Here is a 22446-nt window from a genome sequence, read left to right on the forward strand (position 1 = left end):
TAGGGCATTACGTCATTTGGAGGGTAAGACTTTCTCCTGCTCCATCTCTCCGCCCTGTCCCTCTTCCTGGCACGGCACAGCTCCACCCGGGTCTCCTCCTCCCAGGGTCCCTCCCGCATTCCTCTCACAGTCCGTCCTTCCCTGCCCGACACTTGGCACATGGTGGGTGCTCAGCGGTGCTTTGGCATCTCAGTGAGTACATTACACACTTCTCATTCCTTTTTGGGAAGGTTGGGAGGATGAAATGATTCAGTGTCTGCAGAGTGACGGGGACAGTGCCTAGCCCAAGGCAGTCACTTGATGTGTTTGCTTTTCAGATTCTTTTGTTACAGCAGTCATCCCTATTTGTTTTTATCAAGATTAAACTGTCTTGAACTTATTTAATGGCAGGGCCAAGTGCAAGGACTTTGTAAGCACTGAGACACCGCCCATGACTGCTTTTTGAAGGAGATAAGCACCCAGAAATTTATTCATGACTAATAACTCTATCATTCTGGCGCTGCTCTGCCCCTGGAAACTATCTGTGTGGTATCTCCTCACGTCCCTCTTATCATCTCAGCTGTCGCAGACTCTTCAGCTGTTTCAGGCTTTCACTAACTCCCGCTTCTTAGCCGTCTTTCCAACCGGCCTTCCCCCCTGTCCCTCACCATCTGCCTGCTTCCTTCATCCCTGGCGGTCCTTTCTGTCCTCACTGTCCCTTCTTCACCTGCAAGGCATCTCCCAAAGGGTAATCTTTTCAGAACTTAACCTCCAAACTCATTTTTCTAGCAAGACTGGCCCACCTAGTCTGCACTGATCAAAAATAGGTAAGAAGTGGGCATAAGAAGTAAAAGTGAAAGGGAAGCATTATTTTTCAGTCAAGAATCTCAGAATTTTAGCCCAGTCCTGTAGTGCAGTAGCTGTGTTCTTGGATAAGCCTTGTCTCTTGGGGCGTTGCTTTCTTGTTTTGTTTGTTGTTGTCATTGTGGGTTTTCTCTGTAAGGCAAAGCCCAGCACTTGGTGACTTGTACTTTTCCTTCCAGCTTGAAAATATGGCTTAAAGGCACCAGCAGCTGCTCTACATAGACTAGCAAAACCAAAAATGTGCTTTCACTCAAACTCATCCATTCTCAACTGGAGGATATGGCTCTGCAGTGAGCAAAGACTGGGTCTTGTCAGGGGACAGAAAATCTTAGGACAGTGGTTTGTGGCTCTCCAAGGGGCCCCTGCTCAGACCCGCCGTGTTGCTCATGGGGGCCGGACAGTTGGAGGGAAGGGCCGGGGGTGCAGGGGGTATAGAAAAACAAGGGAAGGGGGGGATGATGGGGGAAAAAAGGTTGAGAAACACTTTAACTTACTTAAGGGAGGATGTCTTCCCATGTATTTGTGGAACTTTTCAAAGTACCCCCTTATCACCTTGAGAGCGGCTTCCCGTGAGACTCTGCTGGGGCCACCTGGCCATGTGTTGACTCTAATGCGAGGGGTGCTGACCCCTGGTGGTGACAGGTTTGTGATCACAGCTGGGTTGCTCATGGTCCTGTCGGAGCGTTAGAAGGCGCTGATGATCTGCTGTCCAGGCTCCACCCTCCCTCCTGTATTTGCATCCTTAGCTTAGACTAGAGACTCACTGTTTCTTGATTATAAAAATAGTTTTAGCTTTATGAAATATTTGCAGTTAAAATTCTTCTTTAGCTGGCCGCATTTTTGAAAGCTTGCCATATCGAGTAGATTTGAGGTACACATTTTAAAGTCTGTAAAGTCAGGCTGTAGCTTCACGTTTGATGGGATCTTAGACTTGACGAGCTAGAGTAGTTGTTTTACAGACTGTGGAGGTTTGGTCATCTGAAATGGTAAGACCCTGACTGCTGTATGCGAGAAGAGCGTGCTCAGGAGGGTCTGGGAACATCCACAGGTGGGAGCTGTCCCCATTCACAAGTAACAAAATCGTCAGGAGCCAAGGCAGCGCTGAGTCATCTCCACAATGAAGGGCTTTCCACGACCTTCCCTCTGAGACCGCCTCTGTCTGCTCCTCCTTGGGCGCCCGGCAACCCCGCCAGTTGCTGGCCGGCGTCCAGAACATGCTTCAGGCTGCTCAGTGGCAGGGGATGGTTCTGTCCTACGAGGGTGCACATGACCCTTGCAAAGCCGTTATCCCAGGACCCCGGTGACTTTGTATTTTCCCTTTGGATTTTAAAGTGGGAAAACTTTGATACTGCAAAGCATTTGGAATTTACGTGAAAAAACGGGAAGAATTTTGATGTCCTTTTCCTGTGATGATAACATCCTGGTGTATATGAAGTAGGGTGAGGCACTGTTGTAAGTCCTTTACATCTGTCTCTTCTAATCCTCAAAACAAGTCTAAGAGGTAAATGTTTTATCTTTCTTGATTTAGTGAGGAGGATTTGAAGGAAGTGAGAGGATAAGTAAGTTACCTCCAGAGTACGTGTCTGGGAAGGTGGGGTCACCAGGTTTCAAACATAGTCATTAGGCGCAGAGCCCAGGCTCCGAGCCAGGCCGCATCACTGATCAGAAATAATCCTTTATTCGGAGACCCTCTTTCCATTTTCTCCCCTCCTGTTCATCCTTCAGCCCATTCCCACCACCCACCCAGGCCCACTGAGGGGGCTGCTCATGGCTTCGTTGTGCCACTCCAGGGGGCACTTAGCAGCCCTCTTCTCATCTGAGCCCTTGTCCCCAGCGATGACCACCGCCCTCCTCCCACGCAGCCGGCACCGCTGGGGTCCTCCTCATACCTGTCGGCCTGCTTGTTTCCTCCATGCTGCTTACCTTTCCCTCTTTTTCCTTTTTTTTTTTTTTTTTTTTGGTGGGAAAGGGGGAGTGGAGTAGCAGGTTTAGTGAGTCTAATTCACGTACCACACACTTGCTTCTCTTTCTTGAACATTAGGCACTGGGCTTCCTCTTGGCTCTGCCAAAGCCCACTGTGTTCTCCTGGACTCTCTGGATAGTCGTGCTGCCGTGGCTTTAGTTACCATATAGCTGTTGCCCAGGGCCTTAATCCCAGGTATTTAATTACCACGATGCTTTAGTAACTGATGACGCCCAAGTAGCTGTCTCCAGCCGGATGGCCCTTTTCAGTATTCGGTTGTCTGTTGGATGTCTCTGCCCCAGTCATTCCACTCTGTCTGTGTTCTGTCCTCCTCTCCTCCCTCCTTCCCTCTCCCCCCTCTTTTCTTTTCGCCAGCCTGATTCAGTAAATCTCACCATGTTCACCTAGTTGTTCGTTTATTTCCGTTTTTTGTTTGTTTGTTTGTTTTTTAGCAAGAATGATGTTTAGCGGCGGCTCTCACACTCCCCCACATCCCGGTAGTCAGTCCTCTCACTCTGGCCTCCTGACTTCCTGCCCTGCTCTGTGACTTCTGCCATCGCTCTGGGCCAGGCCGGCAGCATCTTTCTGTTGACTGTTAAAGAGCCCAAGCCCTCCGGCATCCACTCTGGCCCCTCCAATCCACTTCACAGGCTGCAATTAGAGATGTTTTCTAAAAACGTGCATCTAATCATGACACTTCCAGGCTTAAAAGCCTTGGCTGACTTTCCTCTGCCTCTGCTGCAGCCCACACCTCCTCCCCGCTCTCTGCGCGCCCCGCCGGCCCCTCCGTCTGCCCACCTCACCTCACACCTCCCTTCCCCTGGCCTTCTTGAAGGTCCTCAAACTGCCTTGTTCCTCCATGCCTTCTGGACTTCACACAGGCTGTTCCCTCTCCTTGGGTTGTTCTTCCCTGTCCTCTTGGCCACCTGCTAATCTTCTTCAGATCTCAGCCTAAATGTCACTTCCTTGGGGACAGTGACTTTCTGGAAGCCCCAGGCAGGCCTTCACATGTTCTCATCTCTCACAGTTGGTGGGGGCTGTTAAGGAGAGTTGCGTTTATTCATGTTTCAAGGCAATGAGAGAAAATCATTTGCCAGGTTACTGAGTGTTAATCAGAGAGCAGTGATGAGGTGTAAGATGACTCGAGGGTACCTCCCAGATGTGCCAAGGCTTCTGCTCCTAAGCGTGAAGTCAGAATAGACTCTGCGCAGTAACCTGACAGCTCAGGGGCAGCAGCCGCAGCTTGAAAAGTGATGTTAGGGGGAAGGAAACCCGCTGAAGTCGGATACTCAAAGAGGAGAGTCATTTGAGGGGAGGAAACTAACTTGGGAACCTTTTGGTCAAATTTTAGTCACTTTTTAACCTTTTCAATTTGCTGTTTCCATCCCACTTTGTGCTGTTTTCTACGTCCCTGAATTTATGTAGCATTATTGAGGTTTGTGAACTTTGTAGCACCTGATTCACTTTATCTTACCTTATACTTTGGTCACTTGTTTCTAACAGTAAGTTGCTACCAATAAATTGTTATTGTATAGATCATGTACTGTGGAATGCTGTTATTCCCTTAAGACCTCCTCAAGAATACAGACATCCACATTCTCATGTGTTTTTCACCTTTGGCTCTTACTTTTCACATTGATTCCCTAGCTTGGATGCTTGCACATATGGCATGCCCCCCCCCTTTAAGTTGCGTAATGTAATTAGTGTCACGTAATTAAGAGCATGAGTCAGACCCAGATTGAGTCCCATTTCTTCTGCTTAATAGCTGTGAGACCTTAGGCAAGTTATTTCAAGCTCCTGTTTCTTCCTGTGTAAGTAGGAAATAATACCACCTAGCTAATAGGGTCATATGTGCGTTAAATAACGCAAACTTCACACTCCCCTCAGTATCTGCTGTGTGTACAGTCTCCACAAATATAACTATGATGAAGACCTGGAAAGGACCAAAAAGGCAACTGAGCAAAAATTTTAAATCAGAGCCACCCTTAGTGCCTCGTCCAGTGACAGCTGTCTGTCCAGTGATGGCTTCGGTGTCTGTACGTCAGACTGTTCCCCGTGTGACTGCTGTTCATCCTGTCCAGCTGGCAGCGTTTGTGATTGCGTGTTTGGGTTTACTTACCCCCATTCCTCAGAGTCACTCTTCAAGAAAGATGGTGTCGTCCCCATTTTACAGATGAAGATGTTCTAGCTAAAGGGATGAAGTCATTTGCTCAAGGTCACACAGAAAGTGATGGCAGGTATGATACGGGTTTGGTCAAGATCTGCCCTGTTCTTTCTTCTACACTCACTCCCACTGGAACCTGGATTCCCTGGAGTCCCCGTTGGAGAAGACTGGCCTGCTCCCTGACACACTGGAGGAAAGGACCTGAGGCCTGTGAGCTTATGAATGAATCTTCTGTTGTTCCTGCCTTACTCTGCAAATCATTTTTTCATATTTTGATTTGAAATCATAATTCTGAACACACACGTGTAGGAAGGATGATTGCTGTACTGGAGGCAGCCAGAGGGCCCAGCAGCAGAAGGATTCCTTGTGGCACTAAGCCCCAAAGACGTGCATGCAGTTGTGGGCATATGTCTGAGCTCTGGTAAACTGAACGCGTCAAGATGTGTCAGAAGAGCATTCTGTCTGAAAGTCACACTGCAGCATGCTGGTGGGGACATGGTGACAAGCCAGTCTTAATTCACCTACTGACTCACTGGGCTGGGCTGCCATGCTGGGATTCAAGACAGTTTGCTGAATATATTCATTTCTCTCTCTTCCTCCCCCCCCCCCAAAATTCTACTGAAATGACAGCAGCCAGTGAAATTGAACCAAGAAGTAGTCTTGCTCAACAAAAGCAAAGGCTTAATTCTTGGAAAAGACCAGTGAAGTGGATAAACCTGTGTGAGGTCTGTTCAAGAAAAAAAAGTGGAAATGCAAAGCATTAGAAATTACACAGACTCCTTAATTATGAACTTGGAGGTTCAGAAAATAACATTAAAAGAAATCTGAACATATCAAATTATATCAATACATTTAAAACTCTTCAGTCACTTTTGAATAAGTTTTGTCATTTCATATTTTCCTGGTTAGTTACCTCTTTCATCAATCACCATAAAATAAAAAGTAATTAACTGAATTGTACACTTTAAATGGGTGGACTGTATGGATGTGAATTCTATCTCAATAAAGGTTTTTTTGTTTTTGTTTTTAAGTAGTTAAAGTTCCTCGCCCTTCCTCTGCCCTAGGCCTGGTATTCAGCCTGTTGATGGATGAATTCTGTAAAACTTTCAGGGAGCAGGTCATTTGAATTACTTTAGGGCATAGAAAAGGATGGCCGCTTCCTGGCCCATTCTGTGGTGTTAGCTTGATCCTGATATCAGAGCCAGATGACAGCACACAGAGAAGAAAACAAATGATTAACCTGGCATTGGAAATATGGGCAGAGCTCCTACATAAACATCAGCAGTGAGCCGTGCGGTCTGCTGTGACCAAACAAGGTTTTGTCCTGGAAACGCAAGAAGACTGCAGTTTGTTAAGAAATCCACCGAGGAATTAATGTCAACAGATTAAAGGAGAGAAGCTTCTGGTCATCTCAGTAGATACTGAAAAAGCAACTGATAGAATTCAACATATGTCCCTTAACAAAATCCTTAGTGAGCCAGAGAGAGAAGGGAGCGCCTTTCAGCTCCTGGAAGCACATCGGCCGGGCGTCATCGTGTTGTTCCTGCATCACCATTAAGGTGTCCCTTCCTCTGCTGACCTGCGGGCGCCTGGGGCTGGATCCCTGGAAGCTAACCTGGGTCCTCACTGTTGCTTCAGCTCAGTAACTGGGTTCTGCTTCCTGAGAAAGAGGAAGCATTGGCCGTGGTATATGTTTCAGCCATGTGGTTCCCAGAATTAAACGTAAAGTCATTTTAACACTGGTGGGAATCACAATCGTTTCAAAGTCACTGCTTTGTCTGTCTGTGACATTCTTTAAACATTTACTGCAACTCACTTTGAACCATCTAATTAGGGAGACTGTGCCTTTGCTTACCTACATTTTCCTTCTTAATAAGCCTTTGCCCCTTATCTAGACAACCACGTGCCTCTCCCTCTTCAGCGGATGCTTTTGCCCCCAACACACACAAAACTATAATGCCGAAAGTGTGGAAAGGGAAAAAAATCTAATGCATTTCATTTATTCTGCTACCTTATAAGTCCTGTAAAATTAGATTCAAGCCTTTACTTTGTTAATATTCATGTTTCTAAGCACTTTAGGACAACTTGTACAAGAGTTTAATCTTTTCATATATTTTTAACTTCCACATTTCCCTTTTTGCTTATTTCTTGCTCAACTATTTTCAATGGTTTTCCAAAAAGAAAAGATACTATATGAATATAGCAAACTTGCGTTTCTAAATGTAGAATAAAGTATAAAAGACACATTTTAAAGTAGCTAACCTATTGATAATCTTTTTCTCTGTGGAATTACAATGAAATGTCTACATTAAGTTAAAATGGGGATTGGAAATAAGTCAGGTGTTTATGTCTTGGGTCTTTTTTTTTAACATTTTTTATTGATTTATAATCATTTTACAATGTTGTGTCAAATTCCAGTGTAGAGCACAACTTTTCAGTTATACATGAACATATATATATTCATTGTCACATTTTTTTCCTCTGTGAGCTACCATAAGATCTTGTATATATTTCCCCATGCTATACAGTATAATCTTGTTTATCTGTTCTACAATTTTGAAATCCCAGTCTATCCCTTCCCGCCCCCCACCCCCTTGGCAACCACAAGTTTGTATTCTATGTCTATGAGTCTTTCTGTTTTGTATTTATGCTTTGTTTGTTTGTTTAGATTCCACATATGAGCAATCTCATGTGGTATTTTTCTTTCTCTTTGTGGCTTATTTCATTTAGAATGACATTCTCCAGGAGCATCCATGTTACTGCAAATGGCATTATGTTGTCAGTTTTTATGGCTGAACAGTATTCCATTGTATAAATATACCACATCTTCTTTATCCAGTCATCTGTTGATGGACATTTAGGCTGTTTCCATGTCTTGGCTATTGTAAATAGTGCTGCTATGAACACTGGGGTGCAGGTGTTATTTTGAAGTAGGGTTCTTTCTGGATATATGCCCAGGAGCAGGATTCCGGGGTCATATGGTAAGTCTATTCCTAGTCTTTTGAGGAATCTCCGTACTGTTTTCCACAGTGGCTGCACCAAACTGCATTCCCACCAGCAGTGTGGGAGGGTGGGGTTTTCCTTTTAGTGGCATTAGAGCAATGTGTAAATTTTGCTTTAAAATGCCTTTCATCCTTGCACGCTCAAGTCAGGGTTTGAATCATTACGATGACCTGTGATCATGACTTAAAATAAGGCATTCAGTTGTGGTAAATAAAACAGATGGGGGATTAACAGATATGTACTACGGTATATAAAATAGATAAACAACAAGGACCTCCTGTAGAGCACAGGGAACTATATTCCATATCTTGTAATAACCTATAATGGAAAAGAATCTGGAAAAGAATGTATATACATATAACTGAATCACTTTTCTGTACGCCTGAAACTAACACAACATTGTAAATCAACTGCACTTTGATAAAAAGAAAACTTTAAAAAGAATTTTAGGGGGCTTTGGCTCTGGGGTGGGGTGGTGTTTCCTCCCACACTTACTGCCTGTGTTGGCCAAGAGCCTCTTTCAGGTGGTGACTGGACAGTAGTTGCTTTTTCTGGCCCCGACGAGAGGCCACTGTCCCTTCAGGCTTCCCCCCACCCATCGTCCTGTGAGCCGCCTGCCCCGTGGCTGGCCGTGGAGGACACGGAGCTGGTGTGATGTGTCAGCACGCCGGCGGGGGCTGGGCAGCCGGCCGCCCTTCCCTTTCATCCCCGAGGCTGTAGTTGCACTTCTGACTGAGCGCTCTAGGGTTAGAGTGGTTTACGGGGGCGTCTGGCCCAGAGCAAGCAGAGATAATTCTGCGAGCCGCAGAAGCGGGAGGGGCAGCGTTAGAGAATCCGGGGCGGCTCCCTGAACCAGCCCGTGGCCTTCTCTTTCCGTCCCGCTCTGAGCAGCATCCCCGCCTGGGGCTCTGAGACACTGGCGGGGGTCCTTGGGCCCTCACCGCGTCTCGCTGTCTGTGTCGAGCCCCGTCCTTCTTAGACTCACAGATTACCAGTGACAGTCTGTCCCCTTCGCTTTCACGTAATTAAGACAAGATACACTGAAGAATCACACCTTCTTAGAATAATTTTTTTTACGAAATCTAGGTTAAAATTATATGTAAATAGGTTTTAGAAAATAGTATATGACCAGGGATATATGACATTTATCTCTGAAATGTGATTTCATCAAGTTTTTTGCTGTGTTTTCAGGTTTTTAAAATATGTATACAATAAAGTGAACACTTTGACATTGTCTGCAGTTTTATCCAATTGCATTACTTTTTTCAGTCCAGTAGAATTAGAAAATGGCTTCAACATAAAATGCACTTGCAAACACTTTTAAACTTAAGATCAGTGCTCTTTCACTTAAAAAAAATTACGAGGCACCTTCTCAGGTGCATTATCTCTCTGACTAAAGCATCCTTTTCCAGTCCTTCAGTTTTACAAAGACATGTATACAAATTGCTTCTTTACTGATCATTAAATTTAGAGTCACCAGCATTCTTTAAAGTTTGTGTGCTTTGTTATCATTTTTCTCTCCGCGGATAGAAATGTTACATAGTCATCTCAGATTCGTCTTTGGTCCCTCCCTCTGACCTGCGTGTCTTTCAGTGACACACAGTTAAGAGGCACGAGCTTGTCCTGACACCTTTGAGGAACTAGCTGGCGCCCGTCTGCCACCTCGGGAAGCTGCGGTCTAAGGCAGACCTGGAGCTGGTACAGGGCACGTGGCAGCCGGAGAGGGAGTTACTCACGGAGTGCCAGGGGTGTCGACCTGGAGCCGGTGCTTGTGACTCAAGGGCCTTAAGGAAGGTGCACGGGGCCCGGGTACTGAACTCGAAGGTGGCAGAGGCTCCTGAGCCGCTGTGACGAAGTGCCACAAACCTGGTAACTTAGAACAGCAGAACTTTGTTCTCCCACAGTAGGGAGGCCAGACGTCTGAGATCCGGTGTCAGTAGGGCTGGGCCCTTCTGGAGGCTCGAGGAGTCTGCCCCAGGCCTCTGTCCTGGTTCCCGCCGTCTGTGGCGGCATCACTCTCATCTCTGCCTCCATTCTGCACAGCCTTCTCCTCTGTGTCCATGTCTCCTCTCTTCAGTAAGGACATTGGTCATTGGATTTAGGACCCAACCTAATAATCCAAGATGATCTCATCTCAAGATCCTTACCTTAATTACACCCGCAAAGACCCCGTTCCAACTAAGGTCTTCTGACGCTCCAGGTGGACATATCTTTTGGGGACCACTATTCAGCCCACCTCAGAAAGGCAGGTGGGATCTCAGTGGGACACATGGGACGGGTCGAGAGCACCTGTGCGCAGAGCAGAGGCAGACACAAGGACAGGTTCCCAGAGTTCCAGGCTTCCTTTGAGAAGGAAGTATCCTAGGACATGAAATAATTCCTAGGGGGTGTGGTAGCGCGAGGTGGCCGTGAGTGACGTGGTGTGCTGTGCCTAGTGAGGACTTGTCAAGGGTGGTGTGTAATCACACCTGCTTTTTAGAGAGAGAAACACTTACTGCCACCCTTTCCTATTGAATGTGTAGAATTGTCGGCATGTAAACTTAGATGTTGCATTTTCCAGATTGTTTTGTTAACCTTCACTAATCAAACGCCTTAACATATACGTTCTACTTCCCAGCGGTGCTTACTAACAGCTCCCGCAGAGAATGATGCGTGTTATTGGAAGATGTGACATCATTCCACGGACGGGCTGCTTTCATGGACCAGTGACCCAGATGCCAGTGTGAGACTAGGGACGGACACAGTCACCAGAGAGTGGGACACTGTCTTACTCTCTTAACCCCAGCTGCCTTTGAATAGTGAGAGTTGGAACTTGCCTGCTCAGGAATTTTAAGAATTTATTCCGAATAATCTGTTATCGTTGAATGGTTTGGAGTATCTGGTTTTTTCCCTTTTGGTTCAACTCCAAATTACTCTTACTTTGTACTTCAATGCATTTCGTCCTTCAAGTTCAATTTGAGACTTCGTCATAATATAAATAACACCAAGGTGCCATTTAATCAGGAAGTTTATCCTAGATGTGGAGAAGCAATGGTATTTTATATTTTATTTTCTTTTCCTAACTTAAAACACCAACACTTTTGTCACCGACGTTATTACCTCAGTAATAATCTAGCCTTATTACAAACCACAGTGCGTTTTATTGTCATCTGTTTTACATATTCAGCTTCTTGCTTTTTTTGGTCACGCTTTTTACATTTAAAAAATAATGTTATAGATCCTTCTCATAACCCAAAGCCCCCGGAGAAAAACATCAACGCCAGGCGAGGGGCATCCTCGGAAGTGCCTGCCCAGTGCTCCTCAGAACTGCCAAGGCCGTCAGATCCGGGTGTGAGGAACTGTCACAGCCAGAGGAGCCTAAGGAGCTGGGCTGCGTGTGATGCGCTGTCCTGGAGGGATAAAAACTAAGGAAATTGCATGATTGTAACAAACATACCACATTTGAAAGACTCTAGTGACCGAGGAGACATGTCTTACCACCTGGGGGCTGGTGATGCTCTGGAGAGAACTGAGGGACCCTCTGCTCCCAGGGGACCCCAAGGGCCCCGCTCTCCACACCCCACCCGCATGGGGGCCGCAGGTGTGAGCACAGACATCCTGGGAGGGCTGAGGCCACACCACGGTGGACGGGAGAGGACACGTGCCGGCTGGAGCGCAGCCTCCGACCAGTCCTGACGTGGCGTGTCCTGTATGTGACTCAGAGTATGTGAGAGAGACAGCGAGTCTGTGCTGAGACAGACAGACAGCTCTCCTGCACAGAAGAGGTCCAGATGGTTTATGTAGCTGCTTTGCCCTCAGGGAGGTGGGGCGGACCTCCCTGCAAAGACTGCAGCACGGGAGAAGGGAAAGAGGAACTGTGGTAGGGAAACCGACAGAGCCTACCTGGGCCGGGTGATCGTGTTGGTGGCAGGTACCCTCGAACTGTGGGATGAGAAAGCACTTCACTCTCCGGTCTTCCTCTCAGAACACATAACCCCACGACTGAGATCACGAGAAAAACAATACAGATCCACGATACACGAGAAATACAGATCCAAAATGAGGGCCAGTCCGCAGAACGCCTGCCCAGCACCCCTGGAAACTGTCCGGGTCATCGAGAAAAGGAAGGGCTGAGAAGCCGTCCTGTCCCAGGCAGGCTGAGGTGCGCAGTGACTAAATGCGCCACAGCAGCGTCAGCTGTTGCCTTCAGGGGACCCCGTGTGGGGTGCACAGGAGCCTGCTTTGTCTCCACAGCCTTCCTGGAAAGCAAAAACTATTCCAAATGAAATGTTTAAATATTTTTAAAAATCGACAGGAATTTAAGTTGGTGCCCCCCAAATATGTTTAACCCAAAACTTTGAGTTTTAAAAATTCTAAAAGTTTGAATATTTGTTTTCATAGCATTTTAAGATTTTATTTCAGATAGTTCTGTCGTGATATTAATATCTATGAGACATGCACGTCTCTTACGAAAATTCTTGATTTAATTAATGGACAAAATATCTTGTAAGGGTTCCTTTCTGGGAGATGGGCTGTTACATTTTATTACTTTCCCTCTTGACTCATTCATTTGAATTTTAGGGGTATAGATATGACCGGCAGTTTGTAACTTCAGCGCTAGTTAAGTGTGTGCTTGACGGCACTGCCCTTTGAGCCCCGTGTCTGCATAAATCCCCTGCTGAACACGCTCCTGGGAAACGACTCGTTCAGCAGCATGGTAATCAGCATCCTGGCAGTGTGGGAGCAGTGACGGCAGTGTTCTGGTTCTTATCTGCAAGACGCCTACTTTCCGGTGGATAAATGTTTCCAGAAAAATGGAAGCACACCGACTTAAATTCCATCCATCCATTCATAAGCCCGGAGTTGTCCTGTGGTAGCACTCATGACGGTGTAATGACCGTCAAGTTGATGTCTCTCCTCCACTTGTCGGTGGCGTCTGCAGGGCAGCAGCGTGTGTGCTGGGCCCCCAGGGACCCCAGCCTCTAGCACAGCAGAAGCTCTTGGGAGCAGATGCTTTCAGTGCCTCCCCTGCATCCCAGTTCTCTTATTTGAACACCTCTGCCCGAGGGTGTTCTTTGGAGCAGGGCTTGTGGGTGCAGGGCAGGAATGCCAGAGGTAACCCCCAGGGTAGCCTCTAATCAGAGGGCGGGGCGGTCCTGACAAGGAGCCAGTTCGGAGGCCAGGCACAGTCTCTCTGGGTGCCCGGCAGCTGTGGCTCATTGCAGGGGCCTGTGGCCTGCTTACGGGGGCTCCCTTTTGGACTTTTTCCTTCCCTGTCTCAGTTCCCCTGGTCTCAGGGTCGGCTTTGGGAGAACCCACACTAAAACCATGGTCAATAAATAGGAATTGACAATTAATTAACCTAATAAATAAGGAAGATCCTGGTCAAAGAAATTATCATCCAGGAAGAAGAAGACCATCAGAGCTGCACCGGTGGCGCGTTCGTTTTCAGAGGAAGAGGTCACTGCAGACCTGCTTCCTCACCTTCCCAGCTCAGGGTTGGTTCCTGCCTTGTGCCTCTGCCATCCAGGACCTCTCCTGTCATGTGGTACATCCTGGTGCCCTAGTTCTCCCAACTCGTGAGCTCGGAGCACAGAGACCGTGTCTGTGTTCACCTCGTGTCTGGTCTGGGGACAGTGTCAAGCAGACAGTAGCCCCACAGGTGTCTGTGGGACACATGTGTCCAAGACTGGGTACACCGGCAGAGGTTTTGTGAGGGGAGGGTTGGAGTTGTGGACATGGATTCAGTCCCACTCTGGTCACTTCCCAAGTCTGACTTCAGGCGAGTCACTTAGTCGGGTCCTATGGAAAGTGAAGAAATGGAGGCCCACCCCGCAAGGTTGCCACAGAAATTAACTGAGGAAATTTACAGTACAACCTGCTGTCACAGTCCAGGAGTGTCTGGTCCGTGGCAAGCACCTCGGTGTTCGCTGCTTTTGTGGAGAAGATGGCACTTGAGGTTGGGTTGAAATTGAGCAAGAAGAAGTAGAGAAGGAAGTTTAAATCAAAGCAGGACAAACCAATGCAGCAAAGTGAGATTCGAGACAGGAGGGAACGCAGCCGGGAGCTGTGTGCCTGGGCACGAGAACCCAAGTGGGAGAAGGAGGTGGCGGAGGAGCCAGACCACGGAGGTTCGTGCAGGCCAGACCTGGTTGTCCGACTTTATCCCACGAGCAGCAGGGGAGGTATGCGAGAAGGGCGCTGTCCAGGAGGTGAGGGGAGTGATGGAATTATGAATTACAGTTCCCTGAACAGAGGTCAGAATGAAAGTAGAGATTTGGGAGCGGTTCACATGGTGTGTCATGAAATTGGCAAACCAGTCAGCAGACACGGAGTGTTGACCGCTGTGGGAAGTGGAGTAATGAGGAACGTGGTGGTACCGTGCTGTTTAACACTTATTTTGCTAACAGTTATTTAGCATGTATAATAAAGTAATATTTTTTCTTGGGTATTTCCCGGGTAATGTAAATCTTCCCCAGTGTGCAGGCTGGTGTGGGCGAAGCGGAGCTGTCAGTCTCTTGGACACGTGTTCTTTGCACCCGGAGGGTGGGGGGCAGATCCTTGCAGGCAGTGGGTGCTGGTCCATCCTCCAGCTACACACAGCTCCGGGGTCACAGTACATTGGCATTGCTCCAGCCAACTGTCCACTAACCTCTACAGAAATTTAAATAATAAAGGCGACATCATATATATTTGTTCACATAGTTACTGCTTTGAAGGCTCTTTTCCTCTTTGTGTGAATCCATATTCCACTTCACGTTTATGTAAATGATGCCTTTAAACTTCCACTTGTTCGTTGCTAGTATATAGAAATACAATAGCATGGTTTTTTTTTCTTTTTTATTAACTGTATTCTGTGACCTTGCTAAACTCTTTTTTTAGATCTGGAAACTTTTTTGTAGATTCTTTGGTGTTTTCCATGTAGCAAATCATACAGTCTACAAATAAAGACAGTTTTGCTCTTTCCTTTTCCATCCACATGCCTTCGTTTCTTCCTTGCCTTCCTGCACCAGCGAGGACAGTGCAGTGCTGAATGGAACGGCTTCTCGCTCTTACAGGGAAAGCATTTCTTATTTTCCATTAAGTCTGTTAGGTTTTCCATGCATTCTCTTCATCTGATAGAGGAAGTTCTCTATGACCACTGATATTTGCCTTTTTCCTTTCCTTTTTAGCAGAAGACTCAGAAAGTGGCGTTTACATGCGATTCATGAGGTCTCACAAGTGTTATGACATCGTTCCAACCAGCTCAAAGCTTGTTGTCTTTGACACCACGTTACAAGTGAGTGTGCCCAGTTTTCCTGAATTTGGGATGTGATTTGGATGGTGCTCCATAAGGTGATTTGAATCCAGCAGCCCCCGCAGTCGGTGTCAGGTCCTCTCTGCACGTCGGGCATCGTGCCGAGGTTTGGTCTGAACTCTTGGCCGTCGTGGCAGCCTGCTAAGGGGTGTGCTGTTGCCGCCCTCTATTACAGATAAAGAAACACAAGTTCTGTAGTTAAAGAACTTAAATTACAAAGCTGAATCCACAAATTCTAGAATTTAAGAACTTAATCTGCAGAGCTGGTGAGCGACGGGGTCTGGAATTTGAACACAGGTCTGTCTCATGCGTGTAGACCCTGAGCCTGTAGCCGTTAAGCTGTGCCACCTCCCACAGCATATCCTGATGGTCTTTCCTAGTTATTTAGTAGAAAAATAAAGTTGAAATAATACCAGTTAAGAAGAAAAAATTACTGAAGTGGATAATCTCTTGATGGGGAGAACTTTATTGAGCTCTCTTCACAGAAAATTTGAACCTGATTATTTTGGTATTGCAGCTCATTTTATACCAGTATGACTTACACAAATCATATATGAGAAGTCCTAAATAATACATTCAATGTAACGGTCAGAGTATATCCAGTGTAATGAAATATGTGTGCATACACATGTATACATGTGTGCATTTAGTGTGTAAATTTACACATAGATCTTTACCAAGCAAAATTGCGTTCACTTGGGTTCCCCAAAAGTAGCTGCTGAGCCAGGAATTCACGGGAAGTCAGTGTTTTATTAGGGTGTACTCCCAGGAGAGCCCCTAAGGGACCAGGGGAGGAGGGGGGCAGAGGCCCTGCAGGGGTGGATCTCAGGCAACAGCCGGGAGGGTGGCCTCCATCCATCCCTCAGCAGAACTCTGGGGGCAGAGTGCTCTTGTGAGTTCACCCCACCCTCTTTCAGCTTCATCCAGGGCTGTCCTGGGAGATGTGTGCCCAGCTCTGCCCAGCGCTCTGGGACCCCTCCCTGCCCTCCCCCTCCTGGTCTGCTGGCGCCCCCAGCAGCCCGCCCCTGCAGCTCTTCCTCACAGGACACCTGGGCTCTTGGGGCCACTTTGCTGCATTGTGTCTGCTACACAGGATTCTTGGGAATATAAAAATAGCTTTATTCTTAATTTTATTTTCCAACTGTTTTTGATTTTTGTAAACTGACCTTGTATCCTGTGACTTTACTAAATCCACTTTGGACCAGGTAACCTTCAAGGTCCCTTCTGCAACTCTTGACTCTTTGACACAAAGAAGACAGAGAAGCAACCAAATACGATTTCAGAGGGAAAGTGGCCAACAGTGACTTTAAGAAATTTAGTCTCTACCGCTGTAACTACAGATTTCAACAGTAAAATAATTAGAAATTCTGAATTCCCAAAAAAAGAACTAGGTCAGCCCATCTCACCCTCACTCCCATCCCCCTAAAGGCCTGACCATTGGTTTTCCACCAACAGAAAAGCAAGTGACAGCTGGTACAACCTATGTCCGCTTTCACTCTTACTCAGCTTTTCCCTTGCCATGAAATTGACTTTTTTCTGAATTTAGAAATTTGCCAAAGTGAGTAATACATGAAAAATGGGATGCTTTGTGGATCATCGGAGGTCACCACGCCAGTAAATATCACTTCCCTGATTAACAGAAGCTGTGCTCATCGTCTCCTGGAAGCCAGGAATCCTGTGAGGCTCTAGGCTTTAAAAGAGCTAAAGTTTGTTACCATGGAAGTAGGGGGGGTTGGCATTGGTTACAGCAAAGTGAACGATGTATTTGAAAGGGGTGCGTGGACCGTTCTGTAGACACGGCTGCAGTAGGAGCCGTGGAAACATCTCAAGGGTGAGGGAAGCAAGCGGGAGACAGAGCGCAGCCCAGAAACGGCCGGAACACCCTCAGTGAGAGGTTGCCTGATCAGATTCTGTGTGTGTGATAGGATATCACGGGGCCTCTAAGAATGAAAAAAATGTTGAGAATATACTTATTTTTAAGTTTAAAAAAAAAAGCAAGTTGCGGAACAACATTTATATACCGACCAGGTTATTCTGAGGGTACAAAGTAGCAAAGACACAACTGGTCTGGGGAACCGGAGTAACCATTTGCAAGTAAACTGAAAATGGAGGTCCAGACGTCCAGAGGCGACTCGGACAGCGGGGAGGAGCGGTGTGCTGGCCACCCGCCCCAAGACACCCAGGCAGGACTGTGACACTGCGCTGTGCCGTGTCTGCCGTGCATGGGGCCTCGGGCCTGACGACCTGGGCACCTGATGCATGTCCGGATCCTATCCACTGTGGCCGCCCTGTCCCTGCTGTCCCCGCCCCTGGCCACCTGGGTGAGGGGCGTCTGCAGCGCCGGCCCGGGCATTCTCATCGGTCAGGGTCGTGGGAGCCCAGGCTGTGGTGTGACTGAGGGGGACGAGGTGCTGCCTGGCCCGAGCGGGCACCTCCCTTCAGACACCTCCACTGAGGCCGATGCCGTGGAGCCCAGCGCTGGGGCTGGACGGCCCGATGCCACCCAGTCGGAATGGGGCACAGGTGCCTGGTCACTTGGCATCTCAAGCCAAGTTGTTCTCAGGGTTGGTGGTGAGCCAGAAACTGTTTCTCAGAAGGAAAAGAATTAACTGCAGAAGGCATGGTGTTTTGCTATTTGTTTTCTTCCCCCAAATCCAGTGGCTCACCTGTTTGTGCCTGCCAACATTCATTCAGCGCCCCCAGCACCGCCTTCGTCAGTCGCAGGCCAGTGGGGACAAGGAGCCTGACCTTGCTGCAGGGCCTTTGCTCTGGGCCCCCCTGAAAACAGCTTTCACAGGTCACTCAGTAAACGTGTCAGAGAAGCACTCAACACGTTGTATGCGTTGCTTCCAAAAGACCTCCCAAGAGTGGCCTGGGGGGCAGGGGCAGGCAAGTCTCACTGGGCAGGGGGATCTCTACTGCACCAGGCCGTGACCTCCCGCCAGCAGAGTGGATGTGGTTGTCTGGGGAACGGATGACCCCTGGCAAGGCATCTGCCCGGGAACACTTGTTACTGGGCTTCCAAGCAAAGGACAGTGCTGACCCCACAGAGACAGCAGTTTCCACTGCCAAGGGAGGCTGGGAGCATCCAGGAATCTCGGCTTGTCTTGAGTCCAGCCACTGTCCCTGTGCTGGGCTCCAGGGTGGCACTCACGTCAGAGACAGCGAGGCTGTGGACTGAATGGCGGTGATGCGGCTGCAGGGTTACAGTTTGTGTTGGAGCGAGGAAGCAGTTCAGTAGCTACAGGACAGGGGCTTTTAGGGCTGCCGTACAGACTGTCGGGTTCTCAGTGACTGAGGGTCCCGGTCTGAGCGTGCCTTCCCCTCTGCCCGAGCCCCGGCACCCTGGCAGGACTGCCCACACCACACCCTGTGTTCCTTTTGCTGCAGTGACAGCTGGTGCAGCAGCCACCTGGACCCTGTACTGTGGTGGTGACAGGGGTGGGGACAACACACTCACAGGTGATGCTTATTCCATCTTGATGTCACTGCCTGCCCAGGGCCGCGGGGATCTGCTTCTCTGCTGACCAAGAGCTCAGCACTGTGTTCAGGCCCAAAGACATGAGCCCAGTCCCAAACCCTCTGTCCCCAGAACCCTGCCTGGTGCATTTCTATGTCAGTCAGAAGCCGCACCAGCCATTGATCAGAAAATTAATGTGAACAGATGTTAGTTGGATACAAGTTAACAGGGTAACTGACAGGATAAATACTGACCTCTAAGGTGACATTCTCAAAGTGTGTTCCCAGACCTACAGCTTCAACACAAACTAGGAATTTATGGCAAACACAAATTATCAGGCCATCTCAGACCCACTATGTCAGGAAGTCATGGTGAGGCCCCGTGGTCCGTGTCATACTGAGTCCTTGTAGTGATTCCGGTTGTCTGGACCGCGAGTGAGCGCTGGTGCTTCTCTTCTACAGCCCTCTGAGGCTGGACCACCACTGCGCCGAGGCCTCATGGAGGTAAGGGAGGTCCTGTGGCGCCTCCTGTAGAGGGCACCCCATCTGGCTGGCACTGTGTCGGGGCGGGAGCAGGGGCGCCAGGGGGCTTGTCCTGCACATGACGGGAAGGTGACAGACCGGACACAGCGGCCACTGCGGGAAGGGGCAGGTGCCCAGGTGGAGCGGCAGTGTGGGGTGAGGCCCACAAGGCGTGCTGTGGTTGGCCCAAGTCCTCTCCCCCAAGTTCCTGTGTCAGAGCCCTAAGCTCCAGGTGCTGCAGAATGTGGCCTTATTTGGAAATAGGGCCATTGCAGGTGTAATTAGTTCAGCAGGCATGGGTCCTAGTCCAGAATGATTGACGTCTTTATAGAAAGGGAGACATGGACACAGAATCGTGCGCACGGTGGGGGGAGGCGCACTAAAGTGACAGTGACGGTGGAAATCAGTGTGATGCTTCCATAAGCCAAGGGTGGCTGACACACCAGCAGCTGGGCCAGAGCCTAGAACAGTTTCCTGCACAGAAACTGAACCAACCTGCCAACGCCTCGGCCTCAGTGCCCATCTCCAGGACTGCGAGACGGAAGATCTCTGTTGTTTGTGCCCAGTTGCTGGTGCTCTGACGTGGCGTCCTCGCCGACTGGCACAGGTGGCGAGCAGCGAGGCGACCCCTTCTTCCCGCCCCCGCCCTCACTCCCCCCGGCAGAGGCGGCGGCAGAGCCAGGGCAGAGCTGAGACAGGGCCACGGGGACCCAGTGCCACGAAGTGGAGCTGAAAGGGAGGCTCGGAGCCGAGTGCCAGCTGCGCTTGCATTAGTTTGATGGTGTCCCTGCTGAGCCCACTGGTTTACTGTGGTTATATTTCCTGTTTGTACAGTTCCGTGTTATCCCTGGAGCTTAGAATTCTTCCATTTTTTATTTTATTTGACTATCTCAGGCTTTTCACAGCGACTAACTGCCTAATAGGATTTTCTGTGCAGTCAGACCCGTCCCACACGTTTTCAGAGACCACTCCCACCGGCCTGCGTCCTCCTGCTCATCCCTGTCACCTGAGGCTTTCTCTGGTTTATCCCGAGAATTACCTCCACCCTCTCCTGATCCTTGAACAGATGCTTTTCTGCTTTCTTGATTTAGTCCCTGTTGGCGGAGCACTTTCTCCAGTCCACTCAGACTCCCAGAACAAAACCCCACCGACTGGGGAGTTTAACAGGAATTTCTCGCTCACAGTTCTAGGTCAGGCGCCGGCGGATTCAGTTCCTGGTGAGGCCTCTCTTCCTGGCTTGCAGGCGGTTGTCTGGACCGCGAGTGGGCGCTGGTCCTTCTCTTCTTCTACGGACACTAATCCCATCGCAGGGGCCCACCCATGCCCTCCCCTAACCCTAACCAGCTCCCAAGGCCCCACCTCCAGATACCTTCATATTGGGGGTTCAGGGGATGCACACATTGTCCATGGTGCATCCTAAGAAAAGATTCTTGAGAGGTAGTTACTTGAACAGTTAAACATTCCTTCTACTCAGTCAATAGATGGCTGTGTATAGCGGTCCGTCATTTTTGTTTAGAATTTTGAAGACATTGTTCCATTCCTTCTAGCCGCCAGTGGTGCTGAAGAGAAAGCTGTTGATTTTTTTTCATTTTTAATCTTCCATCTTTTATATGTGATTTTCCCCCTCTGAAGCTTTTGGGGTTTCTCTTAATCTCTGGTGCTCCCAAATTCCGTACGATGCATCTGGTTGTGGTCTTTTCCGTCGGACAGCTGGGCACCTGATGGGCCTGCGGCCCTGACGCACACGTCACTGGGGCTGTGTTCCTTGTGCTGACCCCTCCGTGATTCTCCTCCTGTTTCCTTTCTTCTGGAACTTCAATCAGGAGATCTTGGGCCCCCTGAATGGATCCTTAAATATTCTTATGCTGTCTCCTCTCACTACCTTTTTTCCCTACTTCTCAGAAGTTTCCTTAACCCATCTAGTGAGAGCTACACAAAACTACAATTTCTGTGGCTTCAACATTCAAGATTGTGCTGAGTGGCTCATAATCAAACATGAACACCAACAACTGGAGGAGCTTCTGCCCGCGGGTTTCACTGAAGTGTTAGGCCATCTTTTTCATTGGAAGCCACCAAATGTTCATCTCTGTTTTATTTCTGAAGCAGTTTCTACAGAAAAATAATCCTTTGATGGTGATGGGAGGTGGCTGTGGTTATTACCTATTTGAAACAATCTTCCTGTTTGTTTTCAGACCTGCCCCTCCCCACGAGCTTCTGGTCTTGGGTCTCCTGGGTCCAGCGAAAGGCCAGGCTGCTGCTCCCAACACCGGACTCTCCCCAGCTCCTGACAGGCTCCTCTAGGCTACGTGTTAACCTGCTCTGCCTGCTTTTTGTCCTGAGTATGTCCTTCTGGGCTATACTCCCTGCAGTGTGAGGATAACTTTTTAAGCAAAGATGTCAGAGACGTTCTTACTCTGCCACTTTTAAACCTGAGGAGCCATAAGGGAAACCCCAGAAAGGGGATAAAGTAGGTGCTGTGGGGGGAGAGGAGGCAGTCTCAACTTTGATTGGAGTGATCTGGGTACGTTTTGTTATGGAGTAAAAAGTTACAGGTGAGCTGGGTTTTAATAAGTGGAGTTGAAGGTAAGTTAATTAGAAGTAGAAGGAACACTGTGATATAGAGGCAAAAAAACAAAAAAAATGAAGATAAGTTCCCAGACTAAAGAGTCCGCTGACCTACAGCGGTCAGGCCGGGGCTGGACGGCGGAGGGTCCAGGACCCCATACCTAAGAAGCTGGACCTTCTTTACGCAGTGGAGAGCCATCGAAGACAAGGAGAGAGGCCGTCAGATACTGTTAAATTCATTTGACAAACTCTGATGTAAAAATTTAGTAAGCTGTATCAGTTTTAAAGAGCTTTAGCTATTCATCAGTATTAATTTTAAAAGCCCCACAATCAACTTAATTACTTAGAATCAGGGTGAATCTGTGTGTAGAAAGCAGTGACGCATGCCAGGAACCAGATTCCCATTTTTTGGAAACATCGATATGCTATTTGGCAGTAGTGCCAGAGTCCCTTAGCACAACTAAGGCCTGCTTAGTATTGTAAAAATCATTTCATTTAAAAATTTTATTTTCCATCTTTACTTATCTAATTATCCTATTTTGTTGTTTGAAAATCCTATTAAAATCTAAGTTTTAAATTAGTAACAGTTTGAGCAAATTGCATATCAATTGAGAGGAAATTTACAAAGGTACTCAAGACCCATGGAGTTTT

At 48.1% G+C, this 22446-nt stretch overlaps 1 protein-coding gene across 8 annotated transcripts in view; it reads left to right on the plus strand.

Annotated features, from left to right (window-relative positions):
- The window catches only part of PRKAG2 (protein kinase AMP-activated non-catalytic subunit gamma 2), a 241261-nt gene that overhangs the window by 190429 nt on the left and 28386 nt on the right, over positions 1-22446 (plus strand). For 6 of the 8 annotated variants that reach the window (XM_064487191.1, XM_064487194.1, XM_031455728.2 and 3 more), the window contains one exon: positions 15125-15231. In XM_064487191.1, the coding sequence (XP_064343261.1) occupies positions 15125-15231 (107 nt within the window). The remainder of the gene's footprint in view (positions 1-15124; positions 15232-22446) is intronic. The other 2 variants (XM_064487192.1, XM_064487196.1) reach the window with 1 other exon arrangement.

Source organism: Camelus dromedarius, chromosome 7 (genome assembly GCF_036321535.1).
Source record: "Camelus dromedarius isolate mCamDro1 chromosome 7, mCamDro1.pat, whole genome shotgun sequence".
Lineage (NCBI taxonomy): Eukaryota > Metazoa > Chordata > Mammalia > Artiodactyla > Camelidae > Camelus > Camelus dromedarius.